The 26,490-nt window shown below is 43.8% G+C and overlaps 1 protein-coding gene across 4 annotated transcripts in view; it reads left to right on the top strand.

Annotated features, from left to right (window-relative positions):
- The window catches only part of arhgap12b (Rho GTPase activating protein 12b), a 118,038-nt gene that overhangs the window by 3,034 nt on the left and 88,514 nt on the right, over window positions 1-26,490 (top strand). For all 4 annotated transcript variants that reach the window (XM_075452062.1, XM_075452060.1, XM_075452063.1 and 1 more), the window contains exon 2: window positions 361-1,109. In XM_075452062.1, the coding sequence (XP_075308177.1) occupies window positions 432-1,109 (678 nt within the window). In that variant the 5' untranslated portion in view covers window positions 361-431. The remainder of the gene's footprint in view (window positions 1-360; window positions 1,110-26,490) is intronic.

Below are 26,490 nucleotides of genomic sequence, written 5' to 3'. Positions count from 1 at the left end.
CGTGTCTTATTGTCTGCATTAATGAGTAATGATGCCAAACTTCAGAGCATGTCTGTAATAAAATGGCCAACTTTATTTTAGGATGCAGTCTCTAAGGGAATGGAACCCCCACGGAGCCATTGTAGTCTGTGGACTGCATGTAGGGTCAGTGGGGGCTCCACAGAGGATGACCAGGTTCCCAGGCTGAGTGTCCTTGGTGGTTAGGTGTGGTGAGACAGGCTGGGAGGTTCACACCATGTAAGAGTGGTCTATTGGGTTTCATATTCAGGTGTTCCAGTTTGTTAAGGTTGTGTGTCTTTTAAAGTGTGGCTTGTGACATTCAGCTGACAAATAACTTCTACTGTCTGCCTTATCTCCCAGATTTCCTTGTCAGACATGAGGAGCCCCCCAGGCCTGGGTCGCTGAACCGCTGAGCACTTATTCCAGCAGTCATGGCTGACAGGGAGGGGCTGCCCAACGCCCCAGGACAGGTCTACATTGAGGTGGAGTACGACTATGAGTACAAGGCCAAAGACAAGATGGTGAGCATTCGTCAGGGCGAAAGCTACATGCTGGTGAAGAAGACCAATGAGGACTGGTGGCAGGTGAGGAAGGATGAAGGCACAAAGGCCTTTTATGTGCCAGCACAGTATGTCAGGGAAGTGCCCCGGGCGCTCATGCCCCCTCAGAAACCTGCCTTGAGGGCCAAACCCACCATTTTGGATATCTGCCAGGAATCCAACGAGAACCTCAACAGGCGTCTGCCAGAAATGTCCAGTTTTGGACGCCCGTCACCTTCTTCCAGCCCCTCACCATCCTCTGACCGTGTCACACCACCCGTTCTGCCCAAGGATGCTAACCACAATATGGGGAGTCCCCACCACTGCAAGCTGGTTGCAGAATTGGTACTTCTCCACAACAATAACAACCATCACCCCACCTGCAATTCATCGTTGCCGCGGACACGGGCTGATTCACCGCCACTCAAAGTGGGGAGAAACCACACCAAAAGTCCAGATAGTGACGGAGGCTCCACTCTAAACGAGCTGCCGGGGGGGGGACAGAACAAGCTCTTCAATGACTCCGAGTCTGGAGACGAGCTGAGCAACAGCTCAACGGAGCACATGCAGGTAAGTTCCCACTTTTTTACTGATGCTGAGAGAGTTTTGCTTTTGGGTATTGTCGGTACTTGAGGGGAGCAGTCCTCATACAGCTCAAACCTAAGAGGGGAAGTAAGCGTGTTGGGATGGTTCTATCCCTGCTGCCACCAAGCAGACATTACAGACTCCACCCTTTGTTTTGTTCTGCTGTATGCTTTCAAGTAGCTTATTTCTCCCCCTCTGCCCATTTTTGATCTGTCAACTGGAAGTAATTACTTTGTCCTGGTCAGTTTGTCTTGTTGGGTCTTGAGTTTTCGGTTGCTTCACTCCTGTTCTTTTACAGTGATGCAGTCGCCTATCATTCCCAGCGCCACTTTACCTCCAACTATTTAGCGCATGATTTTCCAGATGAGCAGTTGCACATGCTGACTAGATAGATCGATAGATTGATAGATAAAGATAGACATTTTTTTTAATCAATGAAAGCAAACACCAATAAAAAGCAAAAGCAGTATCAGGTCAATAATAAAAATAAAATAAAGTGAAGTAAGGTGACGTAGACTACACATAAGGTGACACAAGTTAAAAAAGCTAGTCATTCACCGTCCTACATATTGTCCATAGCACCACCTGTAGCACTGTAGTGCCCCCCGCCCTCCACCCCTCTCCATTGTGCTGTTATACAGTCTAATGGCCCTGGAAGGGTTTTCTGAGCCCGTCCGTAGAGCAGTTCAGTGACAGCGGCCTGCTGCTAAACCAGCTCCTCTGTGCTGTGATGGGGACGTGCAGAGGGTGTCTGACCCCATCAATGATGGCCAGCAGCTTGTCCAGTGTCCTCCTCTCCACGACCGACTCCAGCTCCATCCCAAGCACAGAGCAGCACGTCTGTCCAGCCTGTCCAGTCTACTTGTGTCCCTCATTCTGATGCTACCTCCCCAGCACACCACACCATAGAAAAGAGCGCTGGCAATCACAGACTGGTAAAAAAGTTTTCTGCAGGGGTTAAAAGCTGCCAGCCTCCACAGGAAATCCTGGTCTGCCTTTCCTGTAGAGATGATCAGAGGTCAGAGTACCAAACCTTCTATTGTTGCCCCTGAAGCATAATTTGACTGGCTTGAAAAGATGGATATATTTTGGGGAGAGGGCAGTTGTTGCAGTTCGATCCTGAAAGGCCGAATGTTCTGCTCATAGCTTTGCTGTTAAGATTCTGTAACAGAGAGTCTTTGGGTATTTAGTTAAATGAAAAGCCAAACACAAGCACTCGTACCACAGCAAGGTGTGTGAAGGCATTATTCCACCCATATCTACAGTATCTGTCCGAGTATGGAGAAAGGCTGAAGGACTGCACATCGAGTTTATCCTCCCAGAGTTTAGATAAACGGAGATCTCAACAATGCGGGACTGAGTGATTAGTGACTGGGTGCAGCTGGTGGGGAATGAACAGGTGCAGTGAATAAACTAATGAACTGAGTGAAGGGAAACTAAAACATGGCAAAACTAAAAACTAAACATGGACTAAAAACCAAAACGTGACCTAAAACATAAAACTTAAAACATAAGTCCCTTGGCGTAACAGATATGATTCTCAGCCACTCCTCTTCATCCATTAAGCATCCCAGGTCTCTCTCCTATATCATTTTCAGGCTCCGACAGTCATCGCTGAGCAATTGGTTGGTTGTTCTATAGAATATAGAGGCTCGGTGGTACTCCGCAGGTAGCGTGAAATAGTCCATGATGTGGTTTCCATCCTTGTACTGAATCCTGGATGTTATACAGTCTCTGATGTGTAGATATTTCCAAAAATGACCTTTTCCTTGGAGATCGTAATTTCTTTTTATATCAGGGAATGACATGAACACCCCTTCCTCGTATCGATCAGCAATATGACATAGCCCATTAAGGTGCCATTCCTTCCAATACACTGATGCCTTACCTATACTGATTATGGGGTTATGCCACAGAGAAGAATGTATTTGTTTACAGTGTGATAATTTATGCATTTTATGTATCTTGATCCAGATCTCTTGGGAGTGAGACATAATACGGTTCACTACATTATGTGTGGACTGTGAGAATCTATCAATAGGAGTGAAAGGGGATGACAGCTTATTTTCAATAGTAACCCACTCCAGCTGTTTGTCTTTTTTCCAGTGATAGGCTTATTTGGCCATTTCAAAGGAGACATAGTATAGCCAAATCTCGGGTCTGGCAACCCCAGGCCTCTTCTGTCTCTAGGAGAGCACATTTTACTCAATTTAATTCTGGGTCTTTTCCTGTCCCATAAGAATTCTTTAATTATTGTATCATACTGTTTAAAGATCTGAGGAGATACAGTTATTGGCAACATCATAAGCAAATTGCGGTGTAACCACCATTTTTATCCCATTGACCTTCCCCCATAATGTAAGCCTTAGTTTCCCCCATTTATCCAGATTAGTTTGAATTTTTTGCAACAATGGTTCAAAATTTAATGAAGGTATTTCCTCCACTTCGCTGCTTAGTTTGATTCCCAAGTATTTCATCCCTTTTGGTATCCATTTAAAGCCGGAATTTGTCAGTAAGTTTGAATTGCATAATTCAGATATATCAGAATCAGAATCAGAAAAAACTTTATTTTTCACCGAAGGGCAATCAGAAGGGCGAAGAGCGGTCCATTAAAAGAAGAACAAGAAAATGGAATCATAAAGAAAATAAAACACAGAAGGGGGTGACAAAAAATAAAAAATAAATAATGAAAAATAAAAATAAAATAAAAAATATATATAAAAAATAAAATAAAATATTTAGCAAATAAATAAAATAAGGCGTCGATTATATTAAAATGACAATGTAATTAAAGTGACAATAAAAAATTAAAGTGACATTGTGGTTAAAGTGTCGAGGTGATATTGTAATTGAGGCAAAGCTTCTGACTTTGTCCAGTTAATTTTATATCCTGATAATTTGGAGTAAGATTGTATCGTGTTCATCAGGTGGGGTATTAAATTTAATGGGTCCTTTATCAGCATCAGAATATCGTCCACATATAATAATAGTTTATGCTCTTTCCCTCCTCCTTCCACCCCTCTAATAGCTGGCTCTGATGGCAATAGCTAATGGTTCCAGTACAATATTAAACAGCAGTGGTGACAGAGCACAGCCCTGTCGAGTAGCTCTGGTGAGGTTAAAAGGAGGTGAGATTACACCGTTTGTTATCACCGCTGCCTTAGGGTTTTTGTATATAGTTCTAATCCACTTAATAAAGGTTGGTCCAAATCCAAAATGTGACAAGGCTGCAAATAGAAATTCGGTCGAATGCCTTCTCAGCATCAAGCGAGAGGGCAACAACTGGGTCTTTTACTGTCCTCTTCAGCCAGATTAGGTGTAGTAATCTTCTCATGTTGTCGGTCGAGGACCTATTTTTCATAAATCTGACTTGGTCAGAATGTATGATGTTCGGTAAAGCCTTCTCCAGACGTGTAGCCAGGATCTTAGTTAGGATCTTGCAATCCAGATTTATCAAACTTAGAGGTCGATAGTTAGCGGGGTTTGTGGTATCTCTATCTTTTTTAGGTATCACTGATATTAAAGCCTCGTTAAATGTCGGGGGAAGGGTTCCTATTTTAACAGCTTCATTGTGTATCTCTTGTAATTTTGGTGCTAGGATATCTATATACTGCTTGTAATATTTCACCGGGAATCCGTCGAGGCCCGGTGACTTCCCTGATTTCATACATGAAACTGCATTCCTGATTTCATTCTCTGTTATTAAATGATCTAATGATCCCACCTGTTCAGGTGACAATCTAGGCCAGGTGTGCCCAACCTTTTTTGACCCAAGATCTACTTTTCAAGTAGCCAACCTCCAGAGATCAGTGTCAACATGGCAAACCTACACATCATTTCCAGCCTGCAGTAACTAACCAAAACTGACCTTAATATGAACCAAACAGAAAAATAAACTGGATACAAAACAGGTAGATCTCTGAGTTTGAAAAAATTTAATTCAATTCAATTAAAAAAACTTTATTTATTATTTAGGCAATTAAAGGCACATAGAGCAGCTGGAAATCACTTCCTAGCCCAGTGAGAGACCTGGCACTGGGAGAAGGAGGCTAGCTTCTCGTGGTCAGGAGTGTAGGAGCTGGATGTAAGGTGGTCATCAGTCATTGTTGATCTGAACTTGGACTTGATGATTTTCATCAGTCATTGTTGATCTGAACTTGGACTTGATGATTTTCATGTGCGAGAAATCAGACTCGCACAAATAAGTTGATCCAAAAAGAGCTGTCAGGTTCAAAGCACATCTTCTGAGACTGGAATACTTCTCCTCCACCAGTAGTTTCCACAACACTACATGCTCTCCAGGTTGAGCGGATGTTGATCTGGCTTTGATCTCAATGTCAGAATCTCATCCTCAAGAGCTGATGGCCCTGTCACACTGTTGCGTATGAGAGAAGCGTATGAAAATTAATAATATAATTTTCATACGCACGAAAAGTCCTTGAAAATAAAGAATTGTGCGTATACTTACCGTATTGAACCTATGAGTAGCGTATGAGTAGCTTATGGTCAGCGTATTGACAGCGTATGGCCAGCGTATGTCAGCGTATGACTAGCGTATGAGTAGCATATGAACTGCGCATGCCCAGCGTACGTTTCAACGCGCCTATATCAGCAGCCTTTCCACATTGCTCCATTATTGCAGTAGACGAATCTCTCGAGACATTCATCTCGATCATGCCTCCCAAGAAGCAATCGTCGTTTGCCCGGGCCCTGGGCCGAGGCCGAGGAAAAGGCAAAAAAACACAAGAATCATTCTCACCCAAACCTGCTGAAATGCCTGATGCACCTGCGGCTGATGAGTTACATGCTTCTGAGCGATCAAGATCCCCAACTCCTCCTCCTGACCGCTCCTGTGAATCGTCGGTTGCCTCAGATATGTCAGTTGCCGCCTCCATCTCCTAGCTGTACGGTACACCTTCATGCCAACGTATGGCAACTTATGTCCAGCGTTCTCGACCTATCAGTAACGTACCTATATCGTACCTCTAGCGTATTCAGCGTATGCCTAGCGTATGCTTAGCGTATTAACCATACGCTCGCATAAGCACAAAAGTTGTGAGCATGTTCAAAAATTTATTTCTGCCTCAGCGTATGCCAACGTATGCCAGCGTGCTTGAAACGTATACAACCTATGCCTAACATTCCCCTAGCGTATGTCAGCGTATACCAGCGTATGAGTGATAATTTTCATACGCTGGCATACGCTAGTGCCATACGCAACAGTGTGACAGGGCCATGAGCTTTCCAGGTCCAAAAGTGATTCTATTTTGGCGGCAATGTCATCAACATCAATTCTTGCACCAAATGGATAACACATGTAGCTGGCTACAGGCTCGATGGATTCAAAGTCAGTAAAACGCCTCCCAAACTCTGACGAGATGCTCTGAACACGCTCCTCATAACGTGCACTGTCCAGCTGTGTCACACCTTTACCTCAACGTTGTAGTTCTGCTGCATGTGAGGGAAGTTGCACAGGTTACCAGCTGCAGCCTGCTGGACATCAGCTGTAGCTTTTAAACTTGTTTACTGAACTCATCATTTTGACAACATCTTTACCCTGCAGCTCTAAATTTAATTCATTGAGCTCGCCAGTGAGATCAGTGAGGAAAGATTCGTCTAAAAGCCACTGGTGGTGCTCTAGCTTTGTATGGTAATCCACATGTTTTGAAAGCCTCAGGAAGTCCTTGATTTCAGGCAGCAGCTCCGTAAATCTGGCCAAAAGTTTACCTCTGCTGAACCATCTAACATCCGTGTGAAGCAGCAGGTCTGTGTGCTCAGCATCATTCTCCTCCAAGTGAGCACGGAAAAGTCTTCTCTGCAGACTCCTGGCACCAACTTAACACACAATCTTCATCACAGTATCCATCACTTCTTTCATATTTAAAATCTTTCCACACAACACTGGCTGGTGAATTATACAATGATGATTCAGGAAATCCAGGAAAGATTCACCGTCTTTGCACAGTGCAATGAACCCACTGGTGCGGCCCAACATAGCAGGCTCCCCGTCAGTTGTGATGGAGATTCAATTCAATTCATTTTTATTTATATAGCGCCAAATACAACAAATGTCATCTCAAGGCACTTAGATAATAAAGTCCAATTCAAGCCAATTGGAATTCAATTAATTGTAATCATAATTATTCATAAAATAATCCAATTCGTTCATATAGAGCCATTTCAAAAACAATTTCCTAGCTAAGGAAACCAACAGATTGCACTGAAACTTTTTCTTTTTCGGTCCAATCTCCCGTCCTGAGCGTGCCTGAGGCGACTGTGGAGAGAAACGACTCCCTTTTAACAGGAAGAAACCTCTGGCAGAACCAGACTCAGGAAGGGTGGCCATCCGCCTCCACCAGCTGGGGTTTGAGAAGACAGAAAGGGGGGGCGCGGCGGCACTGTAACACCATTCAAAGGATATCTGTTGGAACAGGGAAACACGAGTTAATGACCACAATAATGTCACATATACATAAAGAGAGTAAAGTGAGGAAAGGTGTGACAGATGAGGCCCCCCAGCAGTCTGGGCCTATAGCAGCTTAACTATGGGATGTTTCAGGATCACCTGAGCCATCCCTAACTATAAGCTTTATCAAAAAGGAAAGTTTTAAGCCTGGTCTTAAAAGTGGAAAGGGTGTCTGCTTCCCGGACATTTACTGGCAGCTTATTCCACAAGAGAGGGGCCTGATAACTGAAGGCTCTGCCTCCCATTCTACTTTTAGAAACTCTGGGAACCTCAAGTAAACCTGCAGTTTGGGAACGAAGTGCTCTGTTAGAAAAAATATCTTACAATGAGATCTTTAAGATATGATGGAGCTCGGTCATTAAGAGCTTTATATGTAAGGAGAAGAATCTTAAATTCTATTCTGAATTTAACAGGGAGCCAATGAAGAGAAGCTAAAACTGGAGAAATATGATCTCTGCTGTTAGTTCTCATCAGAACTCTGGCTGCAGCATTTTGGATCAGCTGAAGGCTTTTCAGAGAATATGTGGGACAGCCCAATAATAAAGAATTACAATAGTCCAATCCTGAAGTAACAAATGCATGGAGCAGTTTTTCTGCATCACTCTGAGACAAGATGTTCCTGATTTTAACAATATTACGAAGGTGAAAGAAGGCAGTCCTAGAAACCTGTTTTATATGCGAGTCAAATGATAAATTCTGGTTAAAAATAACTCCAAGGTTCCTCACTGTAGAACTTGAAGCCAAGGAAATGCCATCTAGAGTAACTATATAGCTAGACAATTTCTCCCTGAAGCGCTCAGGTCCAAAGATAACGACTTCAGTTTGTCTGAATTTAGAAGCAGACAGTTCTGAGTCATCCAGGTCTTTATGTCTTTAAGACATGCTTGTAGTCTGACCAACCTATTGGGTTCATCTGGTTTCATAGATAAGTACAGCTGAGTATCATCAGCATAGCAATGGAAATTTATGCCATGCTGTCTAATAATGTTACCTAATGGAAGCATGTATAAAGTGAAAAGAATCGGTCCAAGCACAGAACCCTGGGGAACTCCATGACTTACTCTGGTGTGTGAGGAAGATTCTTCATTTACAAGAACAAACTGAAATCTATCAGATAAATATGACTTAAACCAGCCTAATGCAGTTCCTTTAATCCCAATAACATGTTCAAGTCTCTGTAATAAGATACTGTGATCGACCGTATCAAATGCAGCACTGAGATCCAACAGGACAAGCACAGACACAAGTCCGCTATCAGAGGCTAAGAGGAGATCATTGGTAACTTTCAGCAGTGCAGTTTCTGTGCTATGATGCACTCTGAATCCTGACTGAAACTCTTCAAACAGATTATTTCTGTGTAAGTGATCACAAAGCTGAGCTGCAACTATTTTTTCAAGAACTTTAGACATAAAAGGGAGATTGGATATAGGTCTATAATGAGCCAACACTTCTGAATCAAGAGTAGGTTTTTTAAGTAAAGGTTTAATTACAGCAACCTTAAAAGTCTGAGGTACATATCCTGTCAACAAAGACAGATTGATCAAATCCAATATGGAAGTGTCAATTAATGGGAAAACCTCCTTGAACAGTCTGGTTGGGATTGGGTCTAAAACACAAGTTGATGGTTTAGAAGAGACTATTGCTGTTGTTAGTTCAGAGAGATCAACTGGACAGAAGCCGTCTAAATATAAATCAGGTTCTAAAGATACTTCTAAAGCTGCTGTACTTGATGATACATCACTGATAATAGTGGGAAGGACTCCATCAATCTTCTCTCTGATAGAAACAATTTTATTAATAAAGAAGCTCATGAAATCATCACTGCTGAGAGTTAAAGGAATAACTGGCTCAGCAGAGCTCGGACTCTTAGTCAGACTGGCTACAGTGCTGAAAAGAAACCTGGGATTGTTCTTATTCTCTTCTATCAATGATGAATAATAAGCAGTTCTAGCTTTACGAAGGTCAGCTTACGAGATCAGCTTGAAGAGCAGCAGTTTTGTCTCGCTAAAAAATCCCATGAAGGAATTGAAAACATCCTCACCTCTGGTGTGTCCTTTTAATGGCAAAATGGTGAGCAGCTCTTCCTTGGTGCTCATGTCTTCAAAAACCATCCTGATGAAAACACACAATTGTGCCACATCCACCATATCAGTCGACTCGTCAAATTGGAGGGAAAAGCACTCACACGCCCATATCCTTCCTCAGTTGCTCCTCCACATCCACAGCCATTCCCTCACATCGCCCTGTGGTAGTATTGCGGGAGAGTTGCACTTCTTTAATGGCCTTCACGATCTCTGGTTTATTTTTAAAGTCGTCAAAAAGGCTATCCGCTGCCTCGAGAAAGGCTTCCTTCACAATTTCGCTGTCTTTGAATGGCTTCTTGTGGGCCTTACCCTGGGTCTTCGGTTGGGTGAAGACTGACTGCCGTGCTGCAAGCTGTGCTTTCTAATCCGCACTTTTGTGGCGCGTAAAGGCATTTTTGCGGGGAAATCTCTCTCGTAGCTCCTGTGTACCGTTTTCAAATGCCGCTCCAGATTCCCTTTCTTTGCCAACGCCATCGTTGCATTGCAGATCAAACACGCTGGCTTTGAATGAGAATAAACAAAAAAATAATCTTCTTCCCATTCTGAGTGAAAATGGTAGGTCCTGGCGCGTTTTAGCACAGCCATGTTTACCTTTAGGAGTGCTAACCGCTCTGATCGCTAGCTCAGGGCTCTCAGGTTTTAAATGCAGGTAAGAGTGAGACACACCCCCACCCCCACCCCCACCCCCACCCTGTTGAGCAGGCCTTGGGCGGGTCGCAGGAATGTCTTTCATTAATAATATTATCAGTGTTGTTGTTATTAATAACTGCTCTGCTCAGACTCATGGGAGATGTGCTTGTTTCCTGCCGTTTCCATAGCGATAGTGGTGCGCCAGAGAAATTTATATTGTAATTTCTTTTCAGCGGGAGAATGATTCTTTTCATTTTTTTCCTACACCCCTCGCGGTCGACTTGGGACCAGATCGACTGGTTGGGCAGTACGGATCTAGGCATATAGAGAAAAATTCTGTCAATTCTTCTTGTTTGATGTCTGATGATGTCAGGGATTGATGTCTGATGTATATAGTCCTTTATAGAACTGTTGAAAGACAGACTGTTCTTTTGTCGAAGAAACTATTCTATCTCCTTTCTTAATTGCTGGTATTACGTCAGCATCCCCACTGCAGCTGGCCGTCTTCTGTCTGAGTCGAACATACTTGTCCCTCACGGACCTCCACTTCTTGATGCACGTTTCGACGTCCATCCCAACAGTTTCTGTAATCTCTGGCCAAGAATTGTTGGTCATTTGAGCGTTCTTGTAGTCTTTACGGGACGTCACATAGTGGTTTTTGTACTTTCGTACTTCTTCAATCAGTCGTTCCTTGATTTGCTCCATTCTTTGAAATGTTGACCAGCACACAGTAAACTCTTTCAAAACCCTTGCGGTCTCCGCGAGTCTTTAGTGTCTCATGTAATCTCAACATCTGACTTTTCTCTCTGCCAGTTTTGTCTGTCATCACCAGAAACAACTCTACACAAACCATGTGAACAGCGTTGTAAACACTGACACTTTTATAATAAGAAAAGAAAAAATACAGGAAACTAAACTTAAACAGGCCCCACAAAACGTTACCTGGGGCCCCAAAAATAAAAACAGAAAAAGAAAGAAAAGCAACGGACGTTTTGGTCCGCGGGATATTACACTTCGAGCCAACTCTCTCTGACTTTCAGCTCGGGCGGTACAGAACCAAACCCAAACCCCCACCGATGTTTGTTACACATTGTCCACTTTTAAATCAGTCTAGTTCTCATTGTCCATGTCACCTTTTATTGTGCACTGCTTCTGTTTTTAGACAGACTATTCAGGTTACCCATCTGCATTGCAGCTTGTTTTGATGAATTTTTCCGCGTCCTTGGCGCTCGTAAAGCTCCGGGTTTTGTTGCTGGATGGGCCAGCGTGTGTCTCACATTGAGCTGCAGTGTTTTCTTCGCGGCCGTAAAGCCCCGTACACACACGTCGCTGCTATTTACTCGCTCAGCGAGTGAAGTCAATAGAATGTCTATGTGTTCACGCGAGGCGAGGAGGCGAGGAGGCGAGTAGGCGAGGAGAGTACAAGCGAGTACAAGCGATGCGATGTGGGCGGATTCCGAGATGAACATATTTCAACTTCGAGCGACGCGAGTAAAGCGAGTAAAAGCGAGTAGCCAATTAAAATGCAGAATACAGATTATTGACAGGTGACGTTCCCCCAGTGTTCTCCAAACAGTGGCCACCCAACTTCTACACACCAAGTCAGCAAAAGCACCCAAGCGAGTGGCGAGTAGGCGAGTGAGCGAGTAGCGAGTAAATAGCAGCGACGTGTGTGTATGGGGCTTAACACTAGAACTACCACGGAGGGGTCAATTGACCTTTTTACCTAAAAGACCCACAAGAGGGTCATATGACCCTTTGGACCCCCTGCGGACACTCCTTTTGTTGTGGAAATGTGGCTGTTAGCAGCTCACAGCTGTCACTTGAGTCACAGAGTCGCTTGAGCCTGTGTTGGGAAGGGGACCCCAAGGCAAGCTTTTAGTATTGAGGTTGGAGAGGAGCTTCTTTCACCACAAAATTCTTGAGGGAAATGAAGCAGTAGTCCACATGCACTGGTATTTATCCATCTAACAATTGCCAGGTTGCATTCACATGAGTCGTTATGGTCACATGGCATGGGAGATTCACACGTTAATTCAACCATTATCTGGTTGCAGTCATATGATTCGTCATGATCACATGGGACATTCACACGTTCATTGAACCAATCATCGCGTTCGCGTGCACGGCAGACAACAGAATAGTAGCAATTTGCGCGCTCTCTGCATACAACCAATGAGAGTGAATTACGATATATCCCACAAGTCCAGCTCACCATGTTTTAAAAAAATAAAATACACATTCTGCATATGATGACTTATATGAAGAAAATGTGCTGACATGTTTTCAGGACAACCATTACACTGAGAATCAACCAATTGGGATAGATCAGCAAGGTACATTCATTTGAAAATTGTACTAAATGTAAGCTGATTGTGTTAACTGTAGGATACTTGTACATAGCCATTTGCAAGGATGTACTAAATGATTGAGACATGTACAAAAGCATTTGAAATTTGATGAAAGCAATGATAAATGCCATTCTGTTGTGAGGAACTGCAAATTAGTTTTGGGATTTGTCCATGTTTTGAGAATGACATCTCAGTTTCAAGAAATGAGCCAAACCAATGGAGAAAAACTGTAACACACTGTCCGCCAAACTGTGCTATCTGTCTTTGCTGCTGATATCTTCATGCAAGTTGCTATTTACCTGTGGTGATTTTGGAGGCTGACAGCCCTTGGGAAGAAGCTGTCTGTCCCTGTTTGTCTTGGCTGTTACCACTGTAAGGTGTGACCCCCTCACCCCTCACCCCACACACGGCCCCTAACAGCCTCATTACCATAACAAAATGAGTGATTAGTGTATTCGGTAAAAGCCGCCGGGTCAAATGACCCCTCTCTGGTACTTCTAGGTAGGCAGAAAAATCCTGGTAGTTCTAGTGTTAAAGGTCTTCCTCTTCTCGGCCAGTTCCCTCGACATGTCTGGAAACACAGAAAGTCTCAGTCCTTCCCATTCAAGCCCTCGTTTTACTCTGACAGCTTTCAAAACTTTATCCCTCGCTGAGTGCCGTAAAAATCTGATCAGCACCGGTCTGGGCGGCTGGTCCTGATTGGGGATGGGAGCTAGTTCTCGGTGTGCCCGCTCTATTTCAAATTCACCTTGAACATCAACTTCGAGCCCGTCGCTCAGCATTTTGTTCATGCATTCCTCCATTGTGCCGTTCGTTCCGTAGGTTTCCTTCAGCCCCAATAACCTCACGTTATTTCTCTTGCTGTGGTTTTCAAGCATTTGGAGGCGATCCTATAAAACTTCCGTCCTTTTTTCAGCATGTTCTCCGTCGCTCACAAGCCGGTCAGTTGTGTCCTCCAGGTGGGAGATCCGCCACTTCGCCTCCCCCAGCCTTTCTTGAATGTTGTTCACCATGTTTTTAACTCATTTGTTGTTTCTTTAATGGCTAGTATGTCTGCTGTCACTCCCTGCAATGTGGTGCTCGTCTTGAAAACTTGGGCAAACATATTCTCCATGTTGGCAGTTTTTTCGGCAGGTTGCTTTCCTTGCTGCACTGGCGGCGGCCGCGAGTCTGAAGTTATCCTTCCTTCAGTTGGCGGGGGAGGATTTTTTCTGGCAGACTTGCAGGCCGAGTCTTTGAAGTACTTCGATGTGGTCGCCATTGGGGTCCGAAAAACCCCCACTGGCTTACTTAAATATATATCATGAACACCAAGTGTTATTATTTTGCAAAAAGTTGTGGGTTTTCATGCAGTAAAATATCATAAATATCGGTGGGTGAGCGAGCTCGTCTACTGCGCCGCCATCTTGCTCGGCGCACCCACGTGACTCCCAACATGCATGTTTTTGGATGGTGGGAGGAAGCCGGAGTACCTGGAGAGAACCCACACAGACACGGGGAGAACATGCAGCTAACAATGCTAACCACCACACCACCGTGCAGCCCAGAAAACACACAAATAAGCTTGAAGCTTTTGAAATGCATCTATGAAAGTGCATGTTATTATTTCATGAAGACGTGGTAAATGCCAGCAGACACACGTTTTAGAGGAGCTGTGATCATCTTCTGTCTGCTGTGCTCCATAATCTGGAACTGTGCTGACTATTACTGCAGGATCGGGTAAAAAGGAGGCCCCAGCTTTTTTTCCAGTGCATACTTGACATTCCTACCTTGAAGCCTAAGCACACACACACACACACACACACACACACACACACACACACACACACACACACACACACACAATATGATATATAAATTAGAGTCAACAGGGGAGCTAAACTGGTGCAGGTGTGCTTTTCCCTCAGAAGTGAGGCAGTGGACCTTTCAGGGCTCTGATATTAAACTTGAACAAACACTGCATCTGCCGTGGGTCATGTGATGTAGGGAGGGCTTTATATCTGCCTGCCTGCGTTCTTCCTACTTCTCTTCTCTATCTCCTGTCTGGACCTTGTAGTTTCTCTGTCTCTGTAACTTCCTCTTGTACCGTCAGCCTCATGTTTCCCTCTGCTCTCCTGTCTCTGGAGCTCCTACTTTTTCTCATCTTTATGATGGAATTAGTTCCATACTATACATTTTTGAGGCAACATTTTATGTTTGATGAAGGTTTTTCGCATGAGTCCTTTTGGATTGAAGCAGTCATTGATGCAGCGAAATATAACTTACAAAGAAAAATCAGTGTCTTTCCTTCTTTCGCGCACGACAAGATAAATCACCTGTTTAGTTTCCTCACCCCTGCTCTCTGGCTCTTCTTTTCCTCATTTCACTGCCCGTTGGAATTTATTGGCTCCCTCGCTATGGCTTACTGCTCCTCTGTCCGTCCTTGGCTCACCGCTGTGGTGCACAGGGACGGCATGTATCCAGAGGTCATCGCTCTCAGCCGGCCTGGCTACACAACTTACTGGTTGTTGTTGAGCCTCCTCCCTCCTCCAGCTCTGGATCTGTCCCTGCACTCAAGTTTAGTTCATTGTGATCACTGTTGAACGCCTTCTGATATTTCACCTTGAAGGCTTCACATGGACAACACCAGGTGTTGGGTGTAGCACAACCCCCCCAGCATGGTCTCCTGCCCTCCTGCAGACAGGTCATGTTGTGTTTGCACTCAGCTGATCTGAGGGCAGAGATCATGGTCCAGCATCACTGTCAGAGCTGTCCTTGCTGCTCTTTGACTCATTGCATTTAATGTGTTTCTCTGTGCTTCAGTGCAACTCTACAGCATTTAGCTGCAGATCAGACACAGTATCTCTGCTCAGCAGAACACTATATATATATATATATATATATATATATATATATATATATATATATATATATATACATATACATACACATATATATATATATATATACATACACATATATATATAGCTGTACTGCACATTTGCACAACCATTTGCAAATGCCAATACCTCATCCACTGCATTTCACTGTTTATATTTTTACATTTATATTTCCTGGTTACTGTTTTGCTACCCTTGTCAGGATAGTATATACTTATGTTCTTATTTATATTTGTATTATATTTTTCTTCTCAATACTTTCTTTAAAATATTTTAACATTTTCTCTTATATTAAGACTTGTTTTTTTACTCAGTTTTTTACTGTTTGCTTTATTCTGTGTTTTCACGTAATTTAAATGACTCAGTATGTCTGTGTATGTATTGCAGAAATTGACAATAAAGCTGACTTTGTGAGGCTGCTGTCAGCAGCACTCAGTGGGTCCACATGGTGAGATTAATTCCATTACAGCTATAGTTGGGTTCTGCTCCCTATCTGAGCCAGGGTAATTCTCCTTGGCTATATGGAGGTGAATGAATGGGATCAGAGGCACAAAGCGTGTCTTACCCCGGTACGATAGGTGGCGCTGTACCCATTCCAGCTGTTGCTAATAGAGCCACTTCCTGTTGACCTCTTCACCAACAACAACAACAAACTCAGGCATTGGAGAAAGATGGAGAACGCAGAGCCAGATGAAGCTACGTCCCTCTACATTTGGTCTGTGATGAGCTGCTTGTTGCACAAACTCGATGCCCAACGGAGCATTCTCCATCGCGTTGTTTCTTTCTTTCTGACGGCGACAACAACAGGAATATCGTCTCCTTTGACTTCCGGGTCACGACCCCGGGAAAACATCTGGAGCATGAGCAGAACGCAAAGTCTGATTCACCACGTGCTTCAACGTCTACAAGCAGGTTTAGAGTGACTTTCAACCCAGTTATCTGGGGGTCTTAATCCGATCGCGAGTAACCCGATTCGATCCAATTTCTTGTCAGATTAAGGTGTCTACATGAATTTAATAACTCATTCTGATTGTAATTTAGCCAATAATCCGATCCTTTCAGTGCCATATGACCCCACTGACTGTGTAGGAGTCTCGAGGCAGTAAGAGGAACCTATTGTCTCTGCTGTTATTGATGACGTGGTGTGGCTGCCACAGAGACTGTTGGTGAGCCGTGAATCAGTCGGTGCTAAGGTGGTTCCTCCAGCAGCTGTCACACCAGGGCTCATGTACTGTTAACGTACCATCCAGCAGCTATTGTTGAAAGGTGTGAAAGCATGTATTATTAATCGCACCCATCACACTGTGGGGCTCGGTCTTTTCTTTATTTTGGTATTCTGTTTCTTTGCCCAGTTCAGTGATTGGACATTTTGTTCCAGCAGTGGGTATGTCATTGTATGTTACTGTTACTTCTGCTCTTGTTGGCAATTTATGTGCTGGCAGTTACAGATGAGCGGCTCCTAAAATAATTTACTGCTGACCTCACTTTCCAGAAACTGTTTTGTCCTTTGAACTTTCCAGCCACAGCTGTTGCTGAACAGCACTGATAAAAACCACAAAGGGACACGGAGAAAGTGGGCACCACTGTGGATCAGGCTGGGGACTTCTGTCAGTCCTTCCAGCTCCTGGACCCTAACAGTCATTTAACACTGCAAACCCAGTTTTAGCACAGAATCAACACATGTATACAATTGCTCTTGGATGGGCTTGTAGCTCAGTCTCTCTGTTTTCACTGAACTCTACCATTTAGGGATGCAGTATATGTCTCTGTACATTTCCTCAAAGCTGGCCAGAAATGTCTCACCAATAAGCACATTTAAATACATAAACTGTACTTGCATAGTGCTATTCTAGTCTTGGAGGCTAGAGAAGCGGTCAGTAACTGACTGTGCGCACTCCTAAGCTACAGCTGTCCCCTTGACAAAAAAAAAAAAGAATTTTTGTGTCATTCAAAGAAAAATCAGACTTTTATCAGTCTTTATTCACTTCTTTCGGAGTTTCCTTCAGGAGCATTACAGTGCAAAATGGGATTGTTTTCCACTAAATCCTTCCTACCTCTTTGTGAGGGGACACAATCAGTTGACCCCAGTCCTGCCAACCATCTGCGCAGACAGATCTCACAGAGGAACCAGAGCTACTGTTGTTTCTTCATTGATTTTTAAAAACTTTTTTTAAGATTATATTTAAGATCACAATTGAATATATAAATGTTGTAGTTTCCAAATTTGACCAAACTGACACCTAAACTGCTGGAAAGTTGCCTGTACAAGCACCTTTCAGTGTCAGCAGTGCACCAAACATAATGAAGCGAACAGTATTCCAATGTTTGGTGCGTTACCTTTCTTCTTTCAGCATGTCAGTGTCTGATACACAGCCCAAATGTACTAATCTCTGCATATTGCACCCTCTGTAATCTGACTGTCTTATGTTTACTCTTTTTAACTCAATATACTTTTGAACGGGAAATAGAAAAACCTCTAAATCGTGTCAGTGGTTCTTCTGAGCCCCTTTCCTATGTTCCTTTGTTATTTTGAAGCAAACCACTGACCCCGTCTGTCAGTCTTCTCAAACTAGCAGCAGCAGCCATGATGAAGATGTCTATCAGTGCCCCCCTGCATGAGAGGAACCGTACCTTCAACGATACGGACTGTCCCAGTGCCTGCCTTGCATGCTACTTAATCTGTCAATGACCCATGGAGAGCTTGGCAGACAGTGCTGCATTTATGTGTCATTGTTGGATTGACAAAACAAAGGCACCATTCTTGTTAATGTGGTAAAACATGCCCTGTGTAACTTGAATTGCTTTCAACAGAAGCAGCTCTGTGATGATCAATTAACCAATCCAGGACCGTTGTATGGGTCACCCAGAGGACCAATGAGAACAGGCCTCTGCTCTTAGAATGTAGAGCCTTGGAAACTTTGGCTGTAGGTGACACAGTTGGTTCTATATGTGTACCTCAGATCTGTATGATCATTAGCCTGGGTCGTATGTGGGTTTTCTTGAAAAACAAGAGCATACATTGTTTTGAATTCAGTTCTTTTAGACCTTCTGTAAGGTCTAAAATGCATCAGTAGGTTGTAAGTGACAGCAGGTGTCAAATCGCCATGAATCTATCAGGATGTAGCACTTAGTCCAGAGGTCAGTATGTGGTCATGTTTTCAGTCACATGTAAAAGAGAAGCTAGCTGATGATGCAAGTCATTTTTTTGAACAGCCCAAGCATGTGATGGTGCTGTATAGATGACAAGGCAGCTCTTTCTGTGGCAGGGAATGTACAACAATGGCTTTTAGTGTCTGCTCCCCTGCTGGAACTTTTCTGTGGATGGATACATAGAGGGATGGGGGTACGAGGAGGGGAGGCCGGCTGGTTTGGCAGTCTCTGGGTTGTGGGCTGACTGACCCGTGACCTGTGTCACAATGCATCTTTCTGTCAGTTCATCTCCACCCTCAACACACACACAGCTGAGGAGCCTGAGTCATGGTATGTGGGCCAGTGGGTACAGGGTCCCAAGATGTAAATGTGTCCTTTTGATTTAGTGTGTGTATGTGTGCTTGTTTTTTTATATTCACATGATACAAAAACAAAGAGCCCACTATACTTGTAAGGACCAAACAGTCAGCCCCACATGTTTAAAGGGATCTCTTAGAGTTTTAGGGTGGTCCTTGGTTATATGGTCATGGCTAAGATTAGTTAATGGTTAGATTCAGGGTTAGGGCTCGGGAATGCATTATGTCAATGGTGAATCACTGAATCACCACAAGGATAGGAAAATAAGGTGGCATGTGTGTCTGGCCTAGTTGCCCACTTTCCTTGCCCCTGTCACCACAGGCTGTGATAATCATTACAACCAAATCTACAATGACCTAAAAGATCAAAAGTCACCTAAAGCAGTGTTTACTCCATATTTCCAGTGTTCCCTTTAGAAACCAGCAGCTTGAGTATGAAAGACACAAATACACACTCATATTTCAGAAGCTGATTTCTTCCCTGATACATGACGAAAACATTTCCAATTCAGTTCAGTTCAGTTTTATTTATAGAGCGCCAAATTAAAACAAATGTCATCTCAAGGCACTTCAGTAATACAGTCCAATTCAAGCCAATTGGAGTTCAATTCATAGTTATTATAATCCAATCAAATCCAATTAATTAAATTAAAAATGAATCAATTCATACATACATACCTCTGTTTTCATCTCCTTCCTTTGTACCTGTATTTTCTGCCACTCTGTCTCTCTGAAAGGCTCAGGCCATTCAGGGAATTGAATTGAATTGAAAATACTTTATTCATCCCTTGCGGGAAATTCTTTCTCCACATAGCTCCAGTGCACAAATTACAAGATTAAATATGACGAGAGTCACAAAAATGAAAAATTACCAAAATTTGCACCCCCCACCCCCCAAACAGTGTACAAAATAAAATATAAGCATAGAATAAAATAAGATATAAAATTAAATTAAATGAGATGTCAGGTGAGCTGGATTCTTGGACATGAAGTGAGGAGTTGTCCAGTTTGATGGCCACGGGCAGGAATGATGTCCTGTGGTGCAGCGTGGTGGAATAAGTCTGTCACTTAAGGTGCTTCTCTGGCTGGCCAGCACATCATGGAGAGGGTTTGAGGAGTTGTAAAGTGTGGATCTTATTCTGGACAACATCCTTCTCTCCGACACTGCTGTCAGAGGGAGCACTCCTACTTAAGGTGAGCCCTAAATAGATCTCTTAAGATCCTTTAATGGGTCATGCAGGTCTCCCTTGTTCTGTGTGATGACAGTCTGGATGCAGCCAGGCTGAAGCTACCACCTGCTCCACCAACATACATCCTCAGGACATTCTCCCAGCCCCCGTCGGACTCATCTCCCCTTTTTTGGACCATGTTTTCATACCTGAGGAATCCACACTATATAGTGAGTAGCTGCTGCTCTGTGCAGTCCAAAGAATGCTTAGTGAGCGTCTCTGGTGTGTTGAGGCTTAGTCTACTTAGCTGAGGGAAAGTAGAGCAGGTGTTGGTGACTGCATTTGTAATGACATGGTATCATTTAATGTCAATGTGGTGAATTATTTCCTTGAATGTATTCGATTATTCTGTGAAACCAAACAAGAGGATGTGTGTTTTCACAACAGAAAGAAATAAACTTGTCCCCACAATGTCACAATAGCTAATATGTAGGCATGTTCCATAAGCCATTCACTTTATGAGTACAATACGATTTTTAGAACCAATCTTGGTAACATGACACCAACCCAGAAAGCCCAACTTTAGTGCCTGGATGAAATGATGAGATCTATAGAAATCCTGGAATCATTTTGGCACACATTTTTCCACTCTCCCTCAGATTATGGCAGAAAGTGTTAGCTCTATCTTAACCTCCCTCGGCACATATTCGGCAGCTAGAACTTGCCTTAGGCGCCTATGTAAACGGAGTAAAATGAATTATTTTGGTGCTGTACTTGTTCCTTCATCTGCTGGAGTGTTAACAGAGGCTCGAGACATATTACAGGAAACGCCAACGTAAACCATTTTAGCGACATAGGTGACCATGTGGATTCTTTTTGCAAACAGAGGGGTGCATGCCTCCGAGGTAAAGCATTTTGCATCACTTCCTGTTTGCTTCACTGCTCTGTTGCATTGCTCGCTCCTCATTGGTCACAGAATATGATTAAGTTGCTTCTTTCATTTGTGTAACACGCCTGTGTGCTGTTCACACACACACTGCTCTTCTGTCAGTATCCTCAGGTCCAACTGCATGGCTGCAGCTCTCTCCCTCCATCTCCTGCTTTGACATTGTGTCAGATGTTCACACACTCCTTTAGTGATCATGGGATATGCCCTAAATGTAGAATGAACTGGATAATAATTGCAAAGGAAGTGAGTTTGTTTCCTTTCTTTTCAAAGTGACCTGAAATGACTTGTTGTGAAGTGGGGCTATACTCATAAAGTGAACTGACCTGAAGCGCTGTCTGAGAGAATTGCTTAAGCCCAGCACCTTGATAAAACAACACAGTGTGGACCGCACAGCTTCCAACAAAAGTGAAACTAGTACAGAGATAAAAGCACAACAGTCCCCAAAGGCCTCTAACAACGACCACCTTTATTCAGCTGTATGACGGACAGTTATGGCGCTCTTCCATTACACAAATGCCATACTTCCACATTTATCAGAGCTGACCAACTAATGGCGCTTTTCCACTAGCTCGCTTCGGCGCGCTATTGCGTGTTTCTACTAGCACGCAGTACCTGCAACCGGGACGATTTTCCGTACCACCTCAGCCCCGGTTCCAAGCGGGCCGAAGCGTTACTAAAACGTGACGTCAGCCGACTGCCTTCCATTGATTGGGCAATGAGTGTCGTCACTGGAAGCGTCATAACGCGGATAATAAAAGCTAGCGTTAGCAACCGTTAGCTTACCTCCAAACGTCGTCTTTTTGAAGCTCGTAACAAAACTCTCCGGAACTTTTCAATTCTGTTTTGTCTGGCGGCCAGGAGTCTTCTCTGGCTCTCTTCTCTTGCCTTCTGTGCGACAAAAAGCCACAGGGTGAGCAGCAACACGCAGCCGTGTTACGGCTACATCTATGGAAGCAAATCGTGATCAAAATTCAAATTCAAATGCATTTGCAGAAATGCTTTTTCATTTTAAGAATGTGGCTGCATTATTTGACTCATAAATAAAATTACTAATCAATCATCCTATTTGCATTTCAATTTTCTTCTTCAAGACTGCTCATTCTTTCACTTAATTAAAATGAAAAGGACAAAGACATTTGAGATTTAATTTTCAAAATATGCCTCAGCAAATAGATACCAAAATTCAATTTGAAATGTAAAAGTTGAAAATTCAAATGCATTTGCAGAAATGCTTTTTCATTTTAAGAATGTGGCTGCATTATTTGACTCATAAATGAAATTACTAATCAATCATCCTATTGCATTTCAATTTTCTTCTTCAAGACTGCACATTCTATGCCATAATCAAAAAGAAAACAAAGCGGACATTGCTTTTTCGTTTTCGTGGTCTGCATGCAAAATACTGCCCACAATTCGATAACGAAAAAGCAATCTGAGCGGCGCAGGAGAGTGACGTCACGCCTGCTGACCCTTGCTACCCATCATGTAGGCTACGGTAGGGGGCGGTGTGCATATTTGCTGTATGGACGCATCGCAGATCATGGCGCTCCCTGAGATTGCGCAAACATTGTTAGAGTTAAGGGCAGATTATAGTTCTGCGTCTATCGTCTTGACGTGTTGCTTTGCTCTGGTCGCGAACCACTTTTCATGTTATGGTTCTGCAACCATAACATGACTCTCGCGAGTCGCGAGAACTTCGGTGGGGGGAGTGTAGGCCTATATATTCCGCTGACACGCTGATCCTGGTCAAAACAACAATGGTGCGTCTGCAAGATACTATGGAGATGGATATGGAGTTGCTCGACCTTGAAGAAGAAAGGATTCTGCTATTGGAGTTGGCGAAAAGACGAAGGAGGAAGCGTAGGTGGTCTGTACGCCCGTTGAACCAGACCAGGGAAGAGAGAATGACAACAACACAGACAACCGGAAAGGCACACCGAGGACCAATCACAGACGCTTTTGTCTGCGCACTTCCGTTGGTGGTCTACGTGCGTCTGTCGCGTAGTCAGGATTTTTTTCAGTGCACGAGAACGCGCGCAGAGCCTCTGCGTGGGGGAGTGGTCAAGATTTTGACGCTCGCAGAGGCTATGCGTCCGAGCGTCAGAGGCTTTGCGTCTGAAGCATAAATCAGGCTTTAGCTGCCCAGGTGGAGTCAAACAATATATCCGATTCTGATGCCCGTGACCGGGTCACAGAGAGCTTGGCTGCATACTCTGCCGTCACAGATTCAGAGGTTAGTGCAGCAAGGGCTTGTGCGCCGCGGCCGCGGCCACGACCGGCCATGACTTTCTGGCCGCGGCCATTACTGAGGGAGCAGCCATTAATGAGGCTGAGACAGACTTTGCGAACAGGAGTCGGGGGATTACCTTTCACAGGTAGGATCCAACATTATTATTGGTCGTATTTTGTCAATAGAATATTATTGTACTGTATTTGTGTCTGCCGGTGAAATCGTAGCCAGCAAATGTTAAACTAGGATATGTTTATAGCCGGTGTTATGCCGAGAAGTGCACCCCCTGCTTGTCTATGGGTAGCACGGTCAGCAGGCGTGACGTCACTCTCCTGCGCCGCTCAGATTGCTTTTTCGTTATCGAATTGTGGGCAGTATTTTGCATGCAGACCACGAAAACGAAAAAGCAATGTCCACTTTGTTTTCTTTTTGATTATGGCATAGAATGTGCAGTCTTGAAGAAGAAAATTGAAATGCAATAGGATGATTGATTAGTAATTAGGGACCGAGCAGTGAAACTGCAAGGACCCTATTGTATCTGTAAGGTTTATTATTAGGGACCGAGCAGTGAAACTGCAAGGACCCTATTGTATCTGTAAGGTTTATTATTATTAGGGACCGAGCAGTGAAACTGCAAGGACCCTATTGTATCTGTAAGGTTTATTATTATTATTATTATTATTCTTTCTTTCTTTCTTTCTTTCTTTCTTTCTTATTCTTTGCAAAAGGTATGCGAAAACTCACGAAATTTTGCGATTTCGATGACTCGCCATCACTCGCCACAAAAAATGAAGTCGCTTATAACTCCCACATACATTATCCAATCTGTCCCAAACTTCATACGGTGAATGCTGGACCCAGCCTGAACGCGTACATATTATCATAACGACATCCACCTATAGCGCCACCTGCTGGGGGTTGGAAACATCTCTTTTTTTCCACATCTCGCATTTAATCGAACTCGTCCTACAGATTTAATGCTACAAGCTTCAAACTTGGCCAGATTACTCTTAAGACATGGGGGGAAAGAGTCATGGAGAAACTTTTTCAAACCTCAAAGGGCGTGGCCGTGGCGACGCCTCAAAGTTATGACTCGCCATGAAGAATTAAGTCGCTTATAACTTCCACACTCATTATCCAATCTGTCCCAAACTTCATACGGTGAATGCTGGACCAAGCCTGAACGCGTACATATTATCATAGTGACATCCTCCTATAGCGCCACCTGCTGGTGGTCGGAAATGTCATTTTTTGCCACACCTCACATTTTATAAAACTCCTCCTACAGATTTAATGCTACAAGCTTCAAACTTAGCCAGGTTACTCTTAAGACATGGGGGCAAAAATTCATGGAGAAACTTTTCCAAACTCTGAACAATTCGGGCGTGGTCAGGCGGTGAAAATCGTGTGATGGTGTTTGTGATTTGAAAGCCTTATCATGATCGCAAGGTCATGAAACTTGGCACACACGTCCACCCTGATGACCTCGTACGTATGTAAAGGGTATCGTGTGTGGGCAGAGCAAAATGGCTCAGTGGCGCCCCCTAGAAATTTTCAAAAACACCTCCGCATTTGGGTTTTTATGTGCTCGTAAGTACGCAGAGGGTATCGTGCGTTTGGGCAGAGCTGCAGCTCAAGCGTCCAGCGCATGCCCCAACATGCGCACATCCCAACGTACGCACACTCGGTCCCGCTCACAGCTGCTTGCAGCTTTCTAGTTATTCTTTCTTTCTTTCTTATTCTTTGCAAAAGGTATGCGAAAACTCAGGAAATTTTGCGAGCGCCATGTGCCGGTCGACGACATGAAAGAATCTAAACTTTATATTTTTGGGAGTCGCTCATTGACTCTGTAGCGCCCCCTACGATGCTTAAAAATTGTCCCCGCAATAGGATTAGTTTCGCGTGGGACGACGAAATTCGGTACACTCATTCATCATGCCAAGACGCACAAAAAAGTCTCAGGCCGCCATGGTCCCACGTCCACAGGAAGTCGGCCATTTTGGATGGAAAGTGCGTTTTCGTGCCATTTTTGACCGATTCCACACCTTGTATAAGATCGAACTTGTCCTACAGATTTAATGCTACAGACTTCAAACTTGGCCAGGTTACTCTTAAGACATGGAGGGAAAAATTCATTGGCCAACTTTTTCAAAACTTAAAGGGCGTGGCCGTGGCGACGCCTCAAAGTTTGATGACTCGCCATCACTCGCCACGAAAAATTAAGTTGCTTATAACTTCCACATACATAATCCAATCTTTCCCAAAGTTCAACCGGTGATTGCTGGACCCAGCCTGAACGTGCACATATAAAATAGTGACATCCACCTATAGCGCCACCTGCTGGTGGTTGGAAATTTCTTTTTTTTTCCACACCTCGCATTTTATCAAACTCCTCCTACAGATTTCATGCTAAACGCTTCAAACTTGGCCAGGCTGCTCTTAGGACATGGGCCGAAAAAATCATTGGCCAACTTTTTCAAAACTTAAAGGGCGTGGCCGTGGCGACGCCTCAAATTTATGACGCGCCATAAAAAATTAAGTCGCTTATAACTCCCACATACATTATCCAATCTGTCCCAAACTTCATACGGTGAATGCTGGACCCAGCATGAACGTGCACATATAAAAAAGTGATATCCACCTACAGCGCCACCTGCTGGTGGTTGGAAATGTCTTTTTTTTTTTCCACACCTCTTATTTGATCAAACTCCTCCTACATATTTCATGCTAAAATCTTCAAACTTGGCCAGGTTACTCTTAAGACATGAGGGCAAAACTTCATGGAGAAACTTTTCCAAACTCTGAACGGTGTGGGCGTGGCCAGAGGTGAAAATCGTGTGATGGCGTTTGTAATATGAAAGCCTTACCGTCATCGTAAAGTCATGAAACTTGGTACACACGTCCATCCTGACGACCTCGTACGTATGTAAAGGGTATTTTGTGTGGGCGGAGCAAAATGGCTCAGTGACGCCCCCTAGAAATTTTCAAAAACCCCTATGCATTGGGGTTATTGCGTGCTCGTACGTACGCAATGGAAATCGTGCGTGTGGGCAGAGCTGCGCGACTATGGCGTCCAGCGCATGCCCAACGTGCGCACATCCC

The sequence above is a fragment of the Odontesthes bonariensis genome, chromosome 20 (genome assembly GCF_027942865.1).
Source record: "Odontesthes bonariensis isolate fOdoBon6 chromosome 20, fOdoBon6.hap1, whole genome shotgun sequence".
In the NCBI taxonomy this organism is placed as follows: Eukaryota; Metazoa; Chordata; class Actinopteri; order Atheriniformes; family Atherinopsidae; genus Odontesthes; species Odontesthes bonariensis.
Note: the sequence above shows the minus strand (reverse complement) of the source record. Positions and strands in the feature narration are given on the sequence as shown.